The 23,364-nt window shown below is 33.6% G+C and overlaps 1 protein-coding gene and 1 pseudogene across 1 annotated transcript; both read right to left on the bottom strand.

Moving 5' to 3' along the window:
* Positions 1-14,215: 14,215 nt before the first annotated feature.
* On the bottom strand, positions 14,216-16,195 carry LOC125829250 (BURP domain protein RD22-like). The gene is made up of 3 exons (XM_049508503.1): positions 16,097-16,195; positions 15,205-15,319; positions 14,216-15,090 (listed from the first exon to the last, which is right to left on the bottom strand). The coding sequence occupies exons 1-3, from the start codon at positions 16,124-16,126 to the stop codon at positions 14,216-14,218; spliced, it is 1,020 nt and encodes a 339-aa protein (XP_049364460.1). The 5' UTR covers positions 16,127-16,195.
* Positions 16,196-19,780: 3,585 nt separating this feature from the next.
* On the bottom strand, positions 19,781-21,817 carry LOC125829274 (cytosolic sulfotransferase 5-like; annotated as a pseudogene).
* Between the last annotated feature and the right edge of the window lie 1,547 nt (positions 21,818-23,364).

A 23,364-nucleotide genomic window follows, 5' to 3' on the forward strand; every position in this document is an offset into this window, starting at 1 on the left:
CATGTATCAATACATTGATTGAACTATATCTATTTCTTGTCAACTCTAATTCTAATTCATTTTAAACCCTTTCTCTTTCACTAGAATACAAATCTGGAAGACCACCATTGAAGGGCCAGGTGAGCGATTCCGGCGTCTGGTTCACTGATGGGTGAAGTCATTGAACTCAGAGCTCGCCGTTTCAGAGTGGTCAAGGTTGAGACAAAACACCTATAAAGCAAGACAAAATCGTAAATGGGAGAGGGGAAAGGGGAAAGGGGACTGGTTCGCCACTGGCTAGTTGTGGTGGTTTGAAACCGGTCGAGCTCCAGTTCATCGGAGCTACAAGCTCCTCGCCGGAGCAGCGACGGAAGCTGTTGTTGGCAGCTTGTTTGGTGTCTGACGGAGGCCGGTTATTGGTGGTGATGGTGGCTATTTCATGATCTGTTAGCAGCATTGGAGGAGGTCGTTTGGTCGCTGTTTTTAGGCGAGTTTGGTAGTTGTTTTCAAGCGAGTTTGGTAGTTGTTTTCAGGCGAATTTGGTGGTTGTTTCCGGTGGGGTTTTGGATCGGGTTTGGCTGAAGCTTTTGGCTGTGTAGTTGGTCGATTTTGTTGGCTGTTTCAGCTACTGTTTGATGGCTATTTCAACTGCTATTTGGACGCAGCGAAAACGGAAAAGGAGGAAGAACGGCTTGGGCACAAAATATGTTTATTAAAGGGAACAAAATGACTAATTTAATAAATTTAATGTATTAAAACACGCGTGTGACACACTCAACTAATATAGATTGAGTATGGGCAAATATATATGTTTAAAATACGGTATTAAATAGTTTAGGGGGGTAATAGGTCCTTATGAAAGTTTAGTATCGTAACAACAAATTCGATCAAAGTTAGGGTATTTTTCAGACCCTTATCCCTTTTTAAAAAGTATTTCCAATTAGTTTGTTGGTAATATATCATTCAAGGTCAATGTTACGTTACTAAGTGATTGACAATATGTTCAAAATATTATTAACTAAATAATTATTCAATAGTAAAATATTTATTAATTTATTGCATTTAAAAATCTAAGAGCACGAATATAAATCTAAAAATATTAATATCAATTTTATAAATCATATTTGAATGAAACAATGCAAAATCTATGATAACAAGTTAAATTAATCTCATTATGACACATATCATTATATCATGATGTGTTTCTAAATGTATGTAGTGTACAAGTTGACAGTGTTAAGCAAAGTCAAATTTTAAGCAAAGTCAAATTTTGGCCAAAAGTTAAAAGTTAAAACGCCTAACAGTACAAACTGAATATGAAAACCTCAAAATCCAAACCAACCATTCTATTAGACGAAAAATGACCTTCCAGAGCTAACCGCGCTGACGAAATTCAAATTTGAGCATGTTTCCCAAAAAAATTGACCTAATTCAAATTTTAGTCAAAATTTAAAAGTTAAAACTCTTAACGACACAAACTGAAAATAAAATTCTCAAAACCCGAACCAACCATCCTATGAGACCAAAACTGAACTTATATGGCTAATCGCGGTGACAAAATTTCAATTCGAGCACGATTACCAAAAATATTGACTAAAGTGAAATTTTGGCCAAAACTTAAAAGTTAAAATGCCTAACGGCACAAACTAAATACGGAAGCCTCAAAACCCGAACCCTCTATCTTATTACATAAAAAATGACCTTCCGCTTCTAACTGCATTGGCAAAATTCTTATTTGAGCTTGTTTATCAAATATATTGACCGGAGTTAAATTTTGGCCAAAATTTTTAAGTTAAAACACCTAACGGCACACACTAAAAATGAATGCCTCAAAACCCGAACCAACCATCCTAATTGATAAAAAATGACCTTTGGAGTTAATTACACTGATGGAATTCTCATCTGAGCATGTTCACAAAAATATTGACCAAAGTCAAATTTTGGCCAAAACATAAGATTTAAAACACCTAACGACACAAACAAAAAACGAAAGCCTCAAAACTTGAACCAACCTTCCTGTTAGATAAAAAATGACCTTTCGAAGCTAATGACACTGACATAGTTCTAATCTGAGCATGTTTACATAAAATATTGACCAAAGTCAAGTTTTGGCTAAAATTTAAAAGTTAAAACGTCTAACGACACAAACTGAATATGAAAGCCTCAATACTAGACGTTGATTTACCAAAAAATTTAACTTCAATTGGTAAATTTACCAACTATTCAAATATAAGTTAGTAATTAATAATTTACCAATAAATGTTATCACAATTGGTAATAGTTACTATTCAACTAAACATTCATATGTAATATTACCAACTAATAATTAATATGTTGGAAAATTTTACCAATGGATTAATGATCGGTTGGTATATTACCAACTATTATAATGATGTTAGTAATTTACTAACTACAATCTTTATTCATCGGCAAAATTTCCACCTAATTGGATATTAGTTGACAAGTTTACCAACAAATTACATTTCGTTACTAATTTACCAATACATTTATATTTGGTTGGTAAATTTAGCAACACAATCTTGCCGTTGGTAAATGTTTGGTTAGTAATTCTGTCACACCCCAAAACCGGATGTGATGGCACGTGTCCAAACCCCACCGGACACGTCAGCCTAACACCCAAAAACCCGACGATACTAAATTAATAAAACAAGAATAAGATAGAAAGATAAGCGGAAGTCTTTAAATAAACTCAACATAACCCCAGAATTGGTTGTCACATGTACAAACCTCTAATACGGAATCTGAATAAAATATACAAGTCTCATAGTAAAGTTCTAGAATAGAACAAAACAATAAATATAGATAACTTGAGGGCACGTCTGGAATGAACCGCTACCTCTCAAGTAAGTCTGGAAGCTCTAATCTGAATATGAGTAATAAGTCGAATCTGATAGAGCTGTCAACCTACACAACTGTGTAGAAGCAAGGGTGAGTACCAAAAGCAACAGGTACTCGCAAGTAACACTAAACTAAGCTAAACTAGCAGCTACAAACAACTCCTTTCAATCCCAACCGAACCACCGAAACTTCATTCTAACAGTGAACCAACAACCTATACTACACAATTTATAATCAACAGATATATCCAACAGTGTCTCAACATCAACCTCATATCCTCATGTAAGAGCAAATAGATCATATATCACATGAAGAGGGGCAAATAGGTAAAATCCACACACCACAAACAAAGATGAAGTCAAATGCGATGCAAATGCAATAATAATGTCATGTAGTCATGATGCATGTCTGTCCTACGATACATATCTGTTGACATAATCAGTCCGCGCTGAATACTCAAATCAGAACCCATGGGGGCCACACATGGACCATGTATCACCGCCGGAACCAGATCCCATCGGCATCCAAATCGCTAGCCGGAGCTAGTCCATCTCATATATCTCTAGCCGGAGCTAGTCTCAACTGTGTCTCATATCCATCCATCATCATATCAGTGTCTCAGAACTCATGCAACAGATAGTTCACACATGGGATGAATAATGAATATGCACATGTTATCAATCACAATCATATCACGACCACATCATAGTATTACACATTAACTGTTTCAATCACAACCATATCACGACCACATCATAGTATTACACATCGTCTGTCTCAATCACAACCATATCACGACCACATCATAGTATTACACATCATCTGTCTCAACATCACTGTCTGTATCAATCATAGCTTACTCATGCTTTCTATCCCCTCAATATCGGTTATCACATGACTTATTCAACAAATTCAAGTCACATATAACACACTTAACTCGTTTTATTCCCCATCTTTCATTTACAACAATTTCAATCAACAAATAAAACTCATCCTCAATCCCCATTACTTCCCAACACAATTAGGAAAGTAGTCATATGTAGTCTAAGAGTTTAACAAAGTTTAGAAGTCACTTGCCTCAAAACACTTCAACTAGTAACTCAAATTTGAGTTTTACCCTTTCGAGCACGCTCCAAATCACCACAATCTATTCATAAATGGAATCCCTCAATCAATACGAATCTAACAACACCAATATCGTGAAATTTGGAGAAAAAGGGTAAAATGGTCAAAAAATCTCGTTCCGGAAAATATTCTCGAAATCTGGAAATTTTTAGTGAAAAATGTTCCCCAAGAAATTTAGAATCCAATAGTGAAAACCGTTTCGAAAAAGGAGTTCAAATGAGTTCACAAACTCAAATTTTCTATTAAATTCGGATTAGGCAAAACCCCCCAAATTTTACAGTTGAGATCTCAAATTTTGATGTTAAAATCCATAAATAATCGATGGAAATCAAAGATCTAAGTTGGAAATAACTTACCCAATGAATTCCTTGCGAAAACCCACTTGAAATCACCTATTTTCGAGCTCTCAAAGTCTAAAAATGGAGAAATGGGTATTTTTCAAGTTGGGGGAAAATGGCTACTGGTTTTTGACTTAAAAAGGACTGCTATTGCAGCTGAAACACAACAATAACACCAAAGTTTAAGTCCCCGTTGGACCCTCGGGATTCGTTCGGAATCTCGTGCACACAAACTAAATATGTACCCCCACTAAATTAGACGTTTCGGACTCAATGGAACCGTCGGAATTTGAATTCGAGGACTCCTTGACCCGAAATTCAATAAGATGCCAAGAAACTAGTTTAACGCCAAAAAAATTCGAAACTCAAACGGAGCGTCTAAAAATTCAACCAAGACTCATTCTAGACTTATAATCGCCTCTCGAAACCAACGGTACTCTCGGAATTTCAATCTGAGCCTCGGAACCACATATGTTGACCAAAGTCAACTCTTTATCAAAATTTCACAACTTTAGCAACTTAGGACCTCAATTCTTCGTTTCAACTCCAAATTCAACTCCGTAACTTCACACAGACCCGTTTCGACATTCTAAAACTGCCGGAATCGACGGAAATCCGATCCGAGTCCCGAAACTCCAAATGACTCGAAAAAGCACCTTTTACCCAACTTTAACTCATAAAAAAACTCAACTTCTCAAAAACTCATTTTTTTACCAACTTTTCCTCAAATCAACTTTACAACCACAAAACATGGGACTCGGGGCAACTACCGAAAGGGCAAAATAGTCATTTCCACGAAAAATCACCAAAATGACCTTTCGGGTCATTACAAATTCATTGGTAATATGTTAATAAATATAATTATATAAACAATTTTTTTGTCATATTTACCAACCGATATATCCTTCGTTGGTAATATTACCGACAAAAGGTGTGCGTTAGTAATATTTCAGTTGGTAATCCATTGATAGAATGTTGCTAAATTTGGCACCATTTTTTCCCGCCGTATTTACCAACTAAAATACTTAGTTAGTAAGATTTTGGTTGGTAATCTGTTAGAATTTCGTTGTTAAGTTTTAAAATATAATTCAGTTAGAAATATGTTGGTAATTTATTAGTAGAATACTAACCAACTTAAGTTGTTAGTGAAATTAGTTGGCAATTTGGGGTTTTTTTTTAGTGAATGTACCATAACTATCAATTAGTTAAGAGATCTAATAATTTTTTACTTTAGTTAATTAAAAAAACTGGTACACTTTTGTTACCTAAACAAGAGAGGGTTTCAATAGTCTGCCTCATGGGCAGATAATATTAATGGATATTTACTTTGAAAAAGGGAAAGTAATTTCACATTATGATACATACACACACTTTGAAATCTTTTGTATCTTATACCGTGTTTTAAAAGCCGAGGGGGGAGCGTATAAAAATTAGGAAGGTTAATTTTAGAAATTTTTATAAAATTATTGTTTTACTCTTCTCGATAGTTGTCCCAAATCATTTTTTATCATCAGTGAAGTTGGTTTGAGAATATTGTTGAAGCGTTGTGATTTTTTTGACACTACAAAAAAATGGGTTATTGCGACGGTTATTTATACGTACTGCGGCGGTTTCAAACCGTCACAATGTACTATAACGGGGCTTTGTGAAAATGTCATAATCATGTCTGTCACAAACATATTACGGCGATTTTTAAGAAACCATCATAATATATACAAAAAATCATCGTAATACATATATAAAACCGTCACAATATTCCTTTTTAAATGCGACATTTTCTTGTATAGAGCAACGGTTCACAACCGTTGTAATAGTAAAAAATGCTAAATCAATTATATATTACGACAGTTAAAAAACACCGTACTGTTCAATTCGTGACGTCGTAATAATAATATTTTCTAATTTTGTCAATCCATATTTATATCATATTTATTGCACCCTATATATTTAAATTTCTATAAATAGTAATTTTAACACAACAAAAAAGATCAAATGAGCAAAATATTCATCACATTAAATAAAAGTATTCCAAAATTACATCATCAAAATACTTATGTTTCAAATTGTTATTCGAAACTACAAAATTACACCATCAAAATAGTATAATTTCAAGTGTCATTCAACTAGATTATAAAAAAAAAAAAAAAGACACTAAAAATGATTCCTAGTTGATGCTTAGTCCATCATCGAAGATTTATAATTGATGGTTGGTACTTGGTCCAATGGGAGACTGATGAGCCCCACTTTTTGTATCGGACGCCTGATTTTTTTTTATTAATTAACATGCAAGTTGATGATCATAGTCCAAAATATATGTATTCACACAGATATATCAATGAACGACTATAAGTGTTAACACATAGAGAATTGTGAACTTAGAAAACATTTCTTGAAAATTTGTCTCTTGTAATCTAAGTACACTTCTCACCTACATAGTAAAACGATTTTCAAATACCATTTTTGTAAATCCTAATCCAATCACCAATTATTCCAAAAAGAACTTTCAAAAACTTACTTTAAAATTGAACCATAATCTATCATTGAGTAAAACAACAATGAATTTAAATCATACACTTTGAAACCAAAAAGTATTAATTACCACGACTAACAAAATCTTCCAGTAGATAACAACAATATATTAGAGAAATGGAATTATTTCTCCACACAAAAAAAGATCGGGGATAGTAACAAATTGAAAATGCACCACTATTAGTCTATTACTATTAGAGAAGCTAAACATAATTTAATTAGTTAAGGTTATCCATTTTTCCTTTGAGTTTAACTTCTATAGACTCACATCACATTATAAAAGATTTTTTACACTTCTAGGTAGTAGCACAAATAGCACACAATAAACAACCTACATAAGACCTACACAATACCAAATTTTTATTGTGCGAATGAGAATTAGTGTTTATGAGACACCAATCTATACCATATAAATTTTTTTTACACTTCTAGGTAGTAGCACAAATAGCATACATGCCTTAACAAGATCTTCTTATGTTAAATAGCACACACAAGTACACACAACCCACATAAATGAGGACATGCTTATGGCCTTTGCCAAAACTACCCAATTCTCTACTAACATCTCTTGTGAATATATGGTATAGATTGGTGTCTCATAAACACTAATTCTCATATCATTCTGGAAATGGACAACTTAGTCTATATCTCAAGGCACAATAAAAATTTGGTGCCTTGCAATTAAAATAAAAAACCACATAAATGTATTATGTTACAGTAGCATAAATAGCACACACAAGTACACAACCCATTTATGTACTATGTTACGGTTCATTTGCATTTGATCACTTCATCTTGACAATTAACCCCTAAAACTGTCACGACCCAGACCGTCGTAATTGGCACCCACACTAACCCTCCGGTGGGAGAACCATTACTACAAGCCAACTAAGCAACTTAACGAAAACTAAACATTTAAAGATACAAAAGCAGGTTTAAATGTCTAAGAAAATGGAGTTCCCATAAACTCCGAAAGTTAAACAAAACAACTACCAAAACAATTGCGGAAAACAACCACTAGAACCTGAAAGTCAATGTACCAAAACTCTAACAATCCACAAGTCTAAGGAATAGGGGTACAACCCCGAAAGCTAAAGCATAACAAATATCTAAAGAACTAGTCTAGGTCCGACGAGAATGGACTAAACAGAATGAGAACTCATGGCAGCCTGGAAGAACTGGCTCACCCTTGAATTCGATCTCGATCAGTGATCTCCTAAATGAGGTCTGTCAGTAGCCAATTGAAGATGCCTTGTACTCAACAAAGAAAGAGCAAGTACAATATCAATATACAACTACAGTGTACTGGTAGGATCACGCGGCTACTCCCATAAGCACAATATACAACAATCAATCACAACATTATAAGCACACATATACAACATACCGTTAAGTTATCATTTCAGAGCAACATACAGTCTTCCATTAACAATGACAAGTAGACATAAACATATCAATCACAATAGTTCTCTCATGGAACCCATATCCAAACTGTTAGTGTGTCGGAACCTGACACCCGATCCAATGCATGTGTTGGAACATGACACCTGATCCAATATATGTGTCGGGACGTGACATCCGATCCAATGTATGTGTCGAAACGTTACACCCGATCCAATCAGCACAACCACAACCACAATCACATCCATAATGAACAATACTCAAATCATACAATCAAGTAACAGGTTCTTGGCATGTATTGTTCACACATAGTCATTAATTAGGTTCGATTCACATTTTCCTATTCACATACACGCATGCATACAATTTAGCAATCAATCGACATATATCACAGTAACAGGAAATCAAACTATCACCTACCTTGAAACCAAGCTTGAATCCTCCTAAGACATTTGAGCCTTCCCTTTTCGGATTATTTCCGCTTGTTCCAAGTCTACAAACAATTAATATAACGCAAAGATCAATAATTAAGGTCTAATTTACCCGAATTATACCAAACCCAATAACGCAAGACCAAACCCATGATCCTAATGTGCAGCTAGGGCTTTTTCCCACCATTAACTTTAGGTCAAAACCCTCCCCCAATGATAATTACCCATGAATCTAAGTTCTACGGATCGAAAAACGGATTAGGGGAGTAAAATTTTTATCTTTAGCACCAAAAGTCGTGAAAAACTATTAGGAACTCGTCCTGGGTCGTCTCCTAACTCTTAAAAATGAAGTTTGCAGAAACATAATGAAATTGGGGGTTTTCCCCGACTTAAGTCGCGGCTGACCAGCTACAGCGGACCAAAACCCGCCACAACGGCCTCACCTTGGCGGCATGCACAGAGATAAAAGCTTGGAATTTGAGTTCCAAGCCCCCATTTCACAACACACCTTCAACCCTTGACGTTCACAAACTACCCTTTCACGCCAAGATCAATTTCGGAATTAGGAACTCGTCCTGGGTCGTCTCCTAACTCTTAAAAATGAAGTTTGCAGAAAAATAATGAAATTGGGGGTTTTCCCCGACTTAAGTCGCGGCTGGCCAGCTACATCGGACCTAAACCCGCCACAACGGCCTCACCTTGGCGGCATGCACGGAGATAAAAGCTTGGAATTTGAGTTCCAAACCCCCATTTCACAACACACCTTCAACCCTTGACGTTCACAAACTACCCTTTCACGCCAAGATCAATTTCGGAAGTTCTACTTGCCCGAATTCAATTCTGTAAAATCATACGGGCTCCTTAACGTCTTAGCTATCCACTCAAGTGATCAAATTCTTAAATAGATCCCCCATTCATTACCAAATTTTTCTAGACCTTGTCTGACTCAGATTTCGTCCAAATCTGAACTAGGCTACAATTTTCCAAGTTATACTACAAAAAGTTTTTCTGGCCCCAAATCTCTTCCTAATGGATTTTCCATAACGACGGGAACAGGTCGTTACAAAAACATTATAACCTCTTCTTATTTAAAAAACCACTTTATCTAGATCCTAATCCCACATTATAGTATCAAAATAAGGGAAACTTTGCAATACAAACAAGTAGTATCACATTTCAGTGGATTAACATAGACTTTGTTGTATGCTAATAAACACTAGCTAGCATCATTTATTGTGTATCAAGGCAAGAACTACTTTGCACTACCAAGTATGTGAAGGCAAAACAAGAAAGGAAGAGGAGGTTTCTACTTGCTTAAGACATTTTGGTCTAAAAGGTATAAGAGCAATAAAATCACAAAAAAGCTAATTATCATTGATTTGAAGGAAATTTTAAATTTATCCACTACTTCACCAGGGAAGTCTATTTATCACACTAGAAAATATAAATGAATTTCTAGCACCAACGACAAAATAAACATAATGATAGCCCATACAGAACTTAAAGAGTACGTAAAGAAAGAGTTAGACTCTTAGATATGTTCTTAAGAAAGAATACATATAAAACATAGATATTTATTATGGTCATAACTGTGGAGGAGGTGGAAATAAGTGAGCAAACTCTTCAAGGATATTCCCTATGTTCTTTTGATATAAGCTAAGTAGTGCATTTAACTGTGATTTCATACTTGTCACATCTTGCTACCACTTTGGAGGTGGACTGCTAGAGCTAGATGAACTCACATCAACATGTTTGAATCTCCTAGATTTCTGTTTGAATGTCATAGTTGGAACAACACCCAAGCCTAATAACCCTCGAACACGACCCGGGTGTTTGGGACCGAGTACTATACCAAGTGCATCATTAGGTGAAATTAAGGGAAGGTATTGGCCTATACAGTCAGAACATATATCAAGGGAAGGTCTTGGCCTATACATTGGCAGAAACTTGTTAAAATCATGGATGGCACCGTCCAGTATCTTCGCGAGGCAGAGAGATCATCATTCATTATCTTAGTTGAATTTCCCTAATCAAAAGATGAATTATGAATAACTACTAAATGGATACAATTTCTTTGACTTAAATAATAGCTTACAATAAAAAAAAATAAGAAATTTTAATTACCCTTCTACAAAATACATCCACCGATGCAGCATTGGACCTCCAAGTTTTACTTCAGCGACTAGATGACAAGTCAAATGAACCATGATTATAAAGAATTTGGGAGGAAATAATATTTTTAAGTGGTTAATAGTGTGAACATATCGAGACTGCAACTTGTCAAGATCTAAGAGACTTAAGTTTTTGGCACGTAGTTGTCGAAAGAACGAACTCAACTCCATTAGCACGACAGTCACCTTATCAGGCAGAACTTTACGTATTGCATTTGGTAACAAGTGTTGCATGATAATGTGAAAATCATGACTCTTCATTCCAAAGATCTTTCTTTGTTTCAAATTGATACATCTTGAAATGTTGCTTGCATATCCATTGGGCATTTTGACATTCTTTAAAGTTCTCAAAAATACATCTTTCTTAAAACCATTTTTCTTCGTATTTAAAATAGCAAACAAAGATGGCTTATAATTTCCATTCTCAATATTACATATATACAAAAATTTAAATTAAATGTCATGAAAAAATATTCGCAAAAAATATACAAATTAGTTTATACAAATACCTCAATTTCTTCACCATCATACTCGGTCATGGGTTCGGCACCAATCAATCGGTCTGAAAACAACTTGTCCTTTACCTCGTCGATGAATATCGTGATGTACTTTACGATAACATAGGTGTTAAACCGACAAATTCTGATTACTTCGATTTTGATCGATACTCTTAATTCCTTTGAAGGTTATGCCAACGATTTAATTGTCATTTTGGAGGAACTTCAGATCAATTGTTGCATGTACTTAGGTCATTCCTTATCTGTCATGATCGGTATTGTTGTTTCTATTTTTCGTCATGATCTCTCTTCCAAACTCGTCTTTGTTTCAGTTTTCAGATAAATTGATATCTCAATTTGTTTGCTTGATTTTAACTTGATACGGAGCATAAAAGAAAATTTTGAATCTTCTGAAATTGGGAAAGTTAGATTAGGAGTGAGAAATGATATCTTTAAAATTTTTAAAAAATGATATAGTTGAATGGGTAACACACACAAGTACACAACCCATAGATGTACCATGTTACGGTTCATTTGCATTTGATCACTTCATCTTGACAATTAACCGCTAAAACATTATAACCTCTTCTTATTTAAAACCCTCTTTATGATCTAGATCCTAATCCCACATTGTAGTATCAAAATAAGGGAAACTTTGGAATACAAACAAGTAGTATCACATTTCAGTGGATTAACATAGACTTTGCTGTATGTAAATAAGCACTAGCTAGCATCATTTATTGTGTATCAAGGAAAGAACAACTTTGCACAATCAAGTATGTGAGGGCAAAACAAGAAAGTAAGAGGAAGTTTCTACTTGCCAAAGACATTTTGGTCTAAAAGGTATGAGCAATAAAATCACAGAAAGCTTCATGCATTCCCAAATACTATTGGTTGTTGACATTGCTCCAAAGGGATTAAACCCGTCACTAGCTAGACCTAGTCATACATTTCGAGGATCTGCAACAAATTCAGGATGAAACAAGTAAAACGTTTTCCAAGCCTGAGAATCCCTAGGATGCCTCATCAATCCATCTTGGTTACCACCCCCCCCCCCCCAATAAATGCCATCTCATAGATTCAGCAGTTTTAGAGCACATGTACAGTCTTTGCAGCCTCGGTTTTAGTGGAAAGTAACGCAAAATCTTTGCAGGTTATTTTCTTATTATCCTTCCACCTAAAAATACCTATTAGAGATTTTACGTGTTTATGTTTAGATTTTTACATCGTAATCATGTGAGAAGTGTAGCTAGGCATTGTTGATCCATGTGTTATTATGACAAAGAGTCTATGTACTCGTGATTGTTGTTATATGTGACTGACATATGTTCATGGCATTGTGGGTAGTGCATATAAATCCAAGGTGAGGAATGGGAGTTCGAATTACGTTATACTTGTGACTAATTCTTTAATTACTGGATTGAGTTAATGGGACTCAATCCTTTAGTTGTTTCTAAGTTGGGTTTCTAATTATCATGATGTTATAGGTTCATTGAAGTGGTGGTTGTCTGGTGTATGGTTAAGTGTTGGGACTGTTATGGTTGTCCAATAGTCAAGATGGATAAGTTGGCCTAAGGCTCTAGTTTCATGTATTGTTCCAAAAAGGGTTAGGATAGTAGGTTGGTTAATCAAATTAAGAGTGCTCTCGTACGTATTCAGGAATCTCAAGGTAATAGAAGAGTTAGGATAGGGTTTAGGCATTATGGTTGCATAACATGTAGGCATAGGGAGCCATGGAGTGGCATATTTGTGGTACTGGTTACCTAGGAAGGGTGAAAGTAATTAAGGGAATAGAGAAGTGGGGTGGTGTAACCTTCATATTGCATGACTTTTTGATTATCCACATTATATTATGCGGTAGGGTCAACCGATGATGCCTACCAGTACGTGTTGTTTGTACTGATATTGCTCTTGCTATGCCACTTGGCATAGTCTGAAGTAGGGTTAGTGACGTTACACATAGGTGCAAACGACGATGATCTCTGACAGCTTCCATGTTTCCTTTCCTTACGGTGGGAGTTGTGTCCTATTTTCTTATATAGAATGTACTTCCTTAGTAGCTCTTGTATCTGATTAGACTAGTTCCTTGAGAGTTGTTTCATAGTATTTTGTAAAAAGAGTTTATTTAAAGTTTTGTTCTTCTCAAGGTTTATGAGCTTTGTAGTAGTTAGTTTATTCTTCCACTTGTTTAATCTGGTTTGGATGGTAAGGATACTCCTGTCTAGGATGTTAGAATAGGTGCCCGGTGAGTTGGGTCATGACAGAGGATAAAAGTCAATGAGTTCACTCTATGTTGGGAAAATAGAGCCAATCATGTCCTTATAAACAGGATAGGACTGATTTCACTCAAGTTTGATGTGGTTCCAATAGAATGCTGCTACATATGACCTATGGTTACTTCAAGAAGTGAGTTGTGGACTTCATTGGTGGCTTAGTACTTTATCCTTCTACAACTCTGCCAAGTGAGTTGGAGAGCTTTAATTGCTTTTATTAATTTCCAACAAAATTAAAGGAATGAAAAGCCAGTTACAATTGACTGGTATTATAATGACTTTTGTATCTAAAAATTTGTTGACAATGGAAGGTTAGTAGTACATAATATTAGTTTATATTATTGGTAGGTTGGCAATGTCATTTTATGGTTGTGAAATATAAATTAATTGTGACATATCTTTCATTATTAATTAGTAAGTTTAGCAACAAATAACTATCAATGATATCATTGGGGATCATACAAAAAATAACATGAAGCAAAGGATCATTTCCATTTATTCATAAAGATAAAGATACATTACCCATGAAACACAGAAAAGGTAAACAACTACTCTTAGAGGACGATTTAGGATGGCGTCTGAACGCTTATTTCATAACTCCAAGTAGCCTATTTAGATAGGTACAAAGACTATTTGATCATCTTGAAGAAAATGACAAATTGGCATAGTTCCAGGCTTAACGTTGAGAACTACAAAAGGGATCGCGTGTGCGTTCCAAAAAGATGTATCTTTGTGGCACACTGATACTGCTTTCACTTTTGTTCCATCAACACCGACCATAGAAACGATATATGTTCTTGTACTTCCTCCAACATGACAATAATGTAGTGCATACGCGTAGTTAAGCTTGTGGCAAACCATGTTATCCCCATCAGATATTTGTTGAACTTGTTCAATTGTGTATCGTTGGGATGCTTGAGTTTCCCCTTGTACCTCTGAAGTAATCGCGAGGATATTGTTTGTCCCAAGTACAGATAACCCGAAATCTACCATAGACTCCAAAGAAGTCACACAAGTTTTCTTCTCTTTATGTTTCACTTCTGACTCTTCACAAAGTTCGATTGTTTTTTTAATCGTTTGAGCATCCTTTGATTTACTATCGATTGAGAAATGGTTGAGGATCTCTGGGAATTTCTCCATCGAGAAGGGAATTGATTCAACAAAATGTCTAGGTAAAAATGGTGCTTCGTTTTTATTTAGGAGAGAGGGAAACTCGATAACTTTCCCGTTCTCCAAGTCCTTCTCTAAAAAGAAGTATTGTTTCAAAGTATCATAATTTACTTTAAGATCAGTCTTGAAACTACTTCCTTCAGTTACTTGTTTGATCAAATTCTCGTTAGTAGCATGATTCGTGCTGGGGTTTTTCAGCACGAAACGTTGAAACTCTGAATTAGCAGCATGATGCCAGCTAATCGGAATATATCCACCTAAACCATAGTACACTTTCTTTTTAGTGTTTTCTTGTTTAAGCTCAGGAACAACGCCGTCTGTAAAATCACAATCACAATAAATTGTTGAAAATCATGAGAATTCTCATAGTTTGAGGTATGCCCGTAATACTATCCTTAAAATATAAACACACAATAAATTATTTTGTATACCTGATTGAGGAAGGAAATCTTTGATGACTTTGGGGATTTGAGTGTTGGGCAATTTTATTTTCCAATAAACCTCCGAAGGTATCGCTGCATAAGTACTTGCTAATACAAAAGCAAGCTACATATATATATTTGAAAATGAAGTCAGTTATTATTATATATATATTAACTTGAAATTGTTATAAAAATTCATATATTAAATTTAAATTTGATTTCGTGTCTATATAAATTTAGCTCAACAAAATATGAAAGTTCAAGGAAGTTACCCTTCAAAGATATTGGAATTTAATTTGTCAAAGAGTAACATATGAGCATACAATATATAGATTGTCCGACCAAACTTCTAAAAAGTTCATCAAGTTTTTTACTGAGTTGAGATTATTTCTTTTTTGGTTAAAACAAGGTACTTATATTAATTAATACTAATAAATATGCATCGGTACATAAGAGTGACATGACTGCACGCCTGCTAGTATCATTAGGGGGAGGGGTAGAACATAGTCATTACTCATTACTATGACATGCATTTACATCAAAAGGGCGCTTCACGAACCTAACAAAATGAGTTCTCGCTTTGTTTGCTTCTAATTTCTCGAAGACAAACAAGGATTGATCAAGTAATAAAAGTTATTTTTTAAAAGCTAAAAAAAAGTATTTCGTCCCAAAAAACACTTAAAAAATCTTGGTTAATCACAAAATGCTACAAATTGTTACCCTCAAGTCACATTCTTTTTCCTCTTCAAAATAAGCAAATTTTAATAATTTAGTGAAATATACTACTTCCTAAGTATGATAATATTTTCAAAATCAAATGATAACCTAGAAAAGGACCAAACTTAAATAAGTTGTAAAATGATAAGATAAAACTAGTATATAAATAAAAATGCTACTTTACCAAGAAAATGGTAAGGGCCTGCAACTTCATTGGAAAATTATTTGCTATAGATGTATTGTAGAAATAGCTAAACTTGGATGGAATTCAGAAACAGAAATTATCCTTTATTTATAGGCATAAAATTGCAATATGTACCACTTAATGATAATATAAACTAATTTATATTATATTGTATTGTAAATAAAAAAATATGAGTGGATTATTTACTGGAATATTTATATAGTGGATCAATGCTCACTATATGCGTACATATCTTGATAAATGGAGCAATTAATGTTTGCAATAATTAAATAATACTCCTTCCGTTTCTTTTTATATGTCATTTTTACTATAAATAGTTGGTCCATAATACTTGTCATTTCATAATATCAATGCATAAATTACAATATTATTTCTATTTTATCCTTATGAGCTATTATCCTTGAAAATATATACATTTGACCAACATAGAAAAACTAAGTGAATAACTCATGTTCATTGGTCAAATTAATTAAACAAAATAAATTAATTCATATTCATTGATTGAAAAGAGGTGACTTAAAAATAATTAAATAAGGGTAAAATAATAAACTTACTTAATTTTTAATGCCCGTGAAATAAAAATGGTGATATATAAATAGGAACGGAGGTAGTATTTGATTTTCTCAACTAGTAGAATAAACTTCTTATGTCCTAAAATATATGTCAACTGTTCACTTTTTTAGTTAGTTTTAAAATAATTTTATATTTCCTCCGTTTCGATTTATATGATGTAATTAATTAGGCACAAATGTAAGAAAGAAACAAAGACTTTTGAAACTTATGCTCTAAAATAAGTTGTCATAGAGGTTTATATGTGACTATAAATCATCTCAATAAGTGTTAACTGAGTATTTTAATGTTAAATTGCTACTCTTAAATATAAATGTGTCATTTTTTTTAACTGATCAACACAAAAGAATATGTTATATAAATTGAGACAAAAAAAATACTTAGTATTTTCATTTTAGGATAACTATGAAGGTCAATGATCAGTAAATTAAGTATTCAAGTAAACAATTCAAAAGATAAAATAAAAAGAAAAAAATATATTTTATAACTTGGATGATTTGGGGCTTTGGCGTACAAGTAACATTAGTGTTTCCAAATAATTTTTATTTAGTACTAATAATTACGCACTTATATATTAAAATACTTTTCTATATATAAAAAAAGACTATGCATAATTTAATTAGACGACTAGGGACATTGGCGTACAAGTAAACTTAGTGTTTCCATGTGAATTTCTAATTTCAAATGGTCAACTTATTAGATGTGAATTTTTTTCTAATTATAAACTTCAATGTGGTATCTTAAGTTTGAAAAATAGGTTTGAAAAACTTTAATCAATTTTGCTGCAAAAATAAAGTATTTTAACTAATAGTTACTTCAACAAAAAAGGGTTGAAATGAAATAATTGAATCTCTAAAATAAGGGATATCCGGTAAATGCAATAAGGGAAACAAAATAATCGAATTTCTAATTTTAGGGATATCCAACGTGAAATAAGAAATTTCTTTTAAAATAGTTTAACCAATATACTTACTATAAATAAAAACATGGATAGCTAAATTTCTTTCTTTTTTTTTCATGACAAGAGAAACCCGAAGCCACTATCCCTTGTGTTCGTACAAAGTAAAACTCTCACTCATAGGAGAGGTAACTCATACTAGGCAATCCCAGTGCAACAAACTCGCCCCATAAGTCAAACCCCTTGCTTTCGCTGGCAAGGGGTTTCGAACTTGAGACCTCCAACATGAAAGTCTCAAGCCCAAACCACTGGGCCACCCCGAAGGATTGGATAGCTAAATTCTTAGTATTAGAGAGATTATTATTTTTTAAATACAAAGATGAAAAATTTAGCTACGTAGTGCCAACTTTTTTAGACTTAATTTTTTGCTAAACATTTTCGGTAAAAGGATGTCAATTTTGTGTAGGACTGTACATATGTCTCTCATTTGATTATATTAGATTAATTCCTTTAATTCCAAATCCGTTATAGCGGAACTTACCCCGCTATAGAACCTGCACACGCTCACTATGGTGGGAGCCTCTCACGGTAGTGACTATGCGAAAGTAGTATTGCTGCTTCGGAAATTTCTGAAAAGTGCCTTTTTCACAACACACATACTTTCCTTGACGTCCCGATCTATCCCTTTCGATGCCAAGATCAATTCTGAGATTTCTACTTACCTGAATTCAATTATGTAAAGCACTATAGGTTCCTTAATTTCTTGGCTACAAGAAAATATCAACGAAGCCTAGACATTACACCCCACCCATCCTCATATGACCAACACCCCACTTAGCCCAGATTCTGTCTAAGGTTAGCCTAGCCTAGCATTAAATTTTTAAGTTACTATCCACAAAAGTTTCTTGCCCAAATTCTTTTACCATTGATCTACTCATAACGACTGAAACGGATTGTGTAACACATTCACAATAGAGTTTTCAAACAAAGTGGAAAAACTATTCTCTCAATAATTTAATACTTTTGTTATATCAACTATATGTTAGTCACCAACATGGGTTGTGGTGCACTGGTGGAAGTGTTTCACCCTTAACCAGAGGTCTCGGGTTCGAGCACTGGGTATGGAGAAAATTCTGTTGGGAGCGCCACCCCCAAATGGGCCCAGCAGTGCGCGGTCTGAATTTAATCGGAGCTCAAATGTGTGCTCTGGACACCGGATGGGAAACCAAAAGAAAAACTATATGTTAGTCAATTGATAAAATCAATTTAATATATTTGTTTATACTTTTGTCATTTGAAAATTGAAGTCTTGTCTGAAGCATGAATACAAATTCGAAATGCTTCTAAATTTTTGAGTAACTTGGAGTGAAAAAACACTTTTGGATGTTTGTTAAATTTTGATAAAAACAAATATTACTGGTGTTATGGAATATATTAACTATTTATTACTAGTGTTATCGAATATATTAACTATATAATACTATTAGGACCGATGAGGTACCTATTTTTTCAAATATTAATATCCCCACATGTCTACTTCGCGAGCTTACACTGCCCTGTTTTGTAACTTCCCTTCTTTCATCCATCCACGAGGTCACTCCATAATATATTAAAACTTTATGCATCATAACAACATTACAAAAGACAAACTTTTATATGTGTCAACAATTAAGAGATATTTCTAGACTCATACTTCATAAAAGAGATACAAAAAGACATGTAAGATAGACGCTTAAACATTTAAATTTTATTATTTTTTAACAACCCTAACTTATTACTCATCAGGATGAAGTAATAGAAAAGCTTATTAAAGTAGTAGTTACAATAGAGAGAAGTACTGAAGCACTCATAAATTTGACGACCTGAATTATTAGTTTCGTCTCTGAATTATTAACAACTTTATACCCATCTATTTGACTAACTGAACTTAAATACACCTCTCATCTTATCACATGGGTGAAAAACACCAAGAATTTAGGGGTGTTTTCAACACTTCTGTCGGCTTTTTATTAAGAGTCTCACGCTCGTACAAGAGTTTGAGACCACTTGTTATGCTATGTGGCAGATCAAGGTGTATTTAAGTTGAGTTATCCAAATAGATAGATGTTTTTAAGACCGTCAATAATTCAAGAATGAAACTAATAATTCATGTCAAGTAGTGCAGGTGTGTTTTCAATACTTCTTGTTTATAAGTATCAAAGTTCAAGGCCACTCCCTTGAAGCTTCAACATGGTAATCTTGTCAAGTTGCTCTTCCATTTCAGGTGTCATGTGATTCTTCCGATCCCCAACAACTCCTTTTCTGAAAAATGCACTATTGTGGATATAAGAGGCGATTGATCCACTCTTATTAACCTCCAAATTCTTAAGCCTCTCCAAGCTACACTTCTTCAAAACTATCTCCAAATCCTCTTCATTACCAAAAGGCTTTCCAAGAAACAAGGCAATTTTTGCCACCTCTTTCTTAGGGTCTATCTTCAAGTCTTCATACTTCAAGAATAATATTTTTTGAGGCCTTTTTTTACTTTCTTCTCAATATTGAAGAACATGTTCAAAAAATGGTCCATACGGATGAACCCCATTGCAAAAGTACTCCACAAGTTCTTTTAAAGGAAATATCAAATCCTCTAAATGCTTACTGTTATAGTTGAAGAAATGCCACATAGAAATTAAGGTATCTTTAGGATTTCTTGTTATGTATATAATCTTGTAATTATCCGAATTTTTTATTGAGTCTGGCAAAACTCTATAAGGTAAATGAGTGTGAAATAATCTTAGAGAGGGCATGGTGTATAGATCATGAGTTGGAGGTTTTGAATAATAATCCATGCCCTCTATTGTTGGAACATGAAAATGAGGATTATCCTCAACTAAAATGTCTTCTTCTTCCTCTTTATTACCTTGCATGCAGAGGCATATCTAGAGGGGGTGCCGTGGGTTCACGTGAACCCATGCTCCCCTCTCTAGATCATGTATAGTAGTGTTATATTTTTTTAAAAATATTTAAATATAGATGTGTGAACCCATGTTCAAAGTATATCATATATTAATGTGATGATGATTGGGTGCACCTCTCTAAGTGAGGATATAAATTTAAATCTTATATCTATCTTGTCTCTGTGAGTAACACCTTTCCAAGTGGTTATCGGTTACACTTTTGACGTTTCAGCTAATTTTGCTTTTGTTTTTTTCCTTTAATCTTTCAAAATTTTCAAGTGTGTTACATTGAAAATTCCTAAAAAATTTAACATTGTAAATTTTTTATATAATTAAATCAAATGTGTATATTAAAATTTAAAACTAGTAGTATTATACATTTTGAACCTATAATTTTTAAAATTTAATGGTTCATATACGAACTAAAAGTCAAATTGATCAAATTTATATTTAAAATATATTTTTTCGCCTCTGCTTGCATGATGGATACACATATGGCCTTGAGCCATGTTGAACCTGTAAGACAAATATCGGACATTAGAATGAAAATATATAGGTTTTTTTATAAGTTTATATTTTGTTTCCGTTGATCATTGACGTGTAAAAAGTTACAAATTGGACTTGACGAAAATATAAGGCATTCTAATTTTTAAATATATACACGCAACAAAAAAAATTATAAGGAAAGACCACATTCTAAGAGTGTGTCGGTTAGGTTTTGATGATTAAAAAAAATGACTTCCGTAACGAAAATAGGAAAGTAAGTTCCATAATGAGAATCCCACGCCAATCGTCTCCTGCCAACACTCAAATATTCCACCCCCCCCCCCCCACGCACACACGACTTCCTCCCCCACCTTCAAAACTTCCTCCCCAACCACCATTTCCACCGCCCCTATCCCCGAACACATATATATAAATGCTATTGTGATAATATTTAACATCAGAGAAAATTAGGGACACATTTTCCTTCATACCAAATACACAACCTTAAATATGAAACACATATATTTTTCCACAAGAACATAAAATAGTTGATGAATTCATTAATCAAACTCAAACCAATTGATTAATAAAAACCTGTTTTTATGGAAGATGCCAAGAGAACATCATTAGGTTCTGATTTGAAGGTTGCCTTGAAGACCATGGCTGCCTTTAAAATGGTAAGATTGGACCAAAAACCTTCCCACTGATAAAGTTGAAAGTTATTCAAAAAATAATCAGTTTTGGACAGTTGCTCTATATTCTCTCTATTTCTTCATTATTCACAATTGGTGATGATTTTTTCTCACTCATTTTAGGAATGGAATTGTTAAAAATTAGTGGTAGTTCATATAGTTTAATTCGCCAAATGATATGTGCGTCTATATATAGGGGAAGGAGGAGTGTAAATAATATTTACATTACTTAAGCGTACTTGTTAATGTGATGCAATTATAAGAGATCTATGGCATCTTGCATTTAGTGATTCTAGCATACTCTATAATCTATAGGATAACCAAAAAAGATCATATAGTATAAATTTCTTCTTGGACTTTGTAAAGACAGATTTGAAAAAAATTCCATCACGAGTTGATTTATGATTTAATTAGCAATGAAAAATCGATTGAATGTAAAGTCATCCTAATTGACTTTATAGTCTATAATCTATAGGATAACCAAAAAAGATCATATAGTGAGTGTTGGCCGTGCCAGCACGGCCCAACAATTTTATATTCATTCTCAAATTTCTACACTGACAGTGGCGGAGCTAGAATTTTTAATAAGGGGGTTCAATATCTGAAGAACTAAACACACGAACTAATCGAAGGGGGTTTGACATCTATTATATAAGCATAAAAAATAATTTTAACCAAGTACAAATAGTAAAATTTTCCGCCGAAGAGGATTCGGATGAACCCCTAACAGAAGGCTGGCTCCCGCCCTGCTCTTCGAGACATGCCGTTAGAAGCAACATTGCTGAAAAGAAAAACTATTATTTCCCACAAGTACTTTGGGAAGTTGTGACGATAGTTGCACCACAAACTCTGATTGCGGCGGTTTTACCCTCTGTCAGTGGTGTTGGAAGAAGACAAACCCCTTCGATGGTTCAACATATCATTCATGTACCGTGTTACCCTGAACAATATCAATAAGCTATCTATCTATCTATATAGCTATCTCTATTGGAAGTTTCGTCTTTGTACCTTTTCCCATCAACACTACTATGTTTAGTATTGTCTTTGAATGTCTTTTTTCCTTTGGTATGAATAAAGGGATATCTAGATAAATTCTAGGTAATGTCCTAGAGTATCTATAAAATTTGTAGCAGTGTTTATTTGAATTGTAGGACGTGGTCGTGGAATTTAATTTAATAAAAATACAATGAGTGAGATTATCTTTTCACATTATTTTACGTAACTATTTCACTTATGATATATATTTTTAAATTTGCATATATATATATATATATATATATATTTTTATTTATTATTATTATTTTATTCATGATATTTATTTGATTGAGATGGTGTAACTGAAAAACTTGATGTTATAATTTATGGAATATATATATATATATATATATATATTTTTTTTTTTTATTATTATTTTTTTTAATTATTATTATTATTATTTTATTCATGATATTTATTTGATTGAGATGGTGTAACAGAAAAACTTGATGTTATAATTTATGGAAAACCTTAAAATTTTGATCTTTTGTAGTAGGTGTGTTTTTGACATGTATGAATTTTCGCCAATTCCTTATCCAATTATAGTTGTATTTAATATGCCATGATAGCAGAAAGAAGCTAATAAATCCATAGTTAATTTCAGAAAGCAAAATTTATGGAACATTAGAA

This window comes from Solanum verrucosum, unplaced genomic scaffold (genome assembly GCF_900185275.1).
Source record: "Solanum verrucosum unplaced genomic scaffold, falcon-dt-bn FXZP01000028.1, whole genome shotgun sequence".
Classification (NCBI taxonomy): domain Eukaryota; kingdom Viridiplantae; phylum Streptophyta; class Magnoliopsida; order Solanales; family Solanaceae; genus Solanum; species Solanum verrucosum.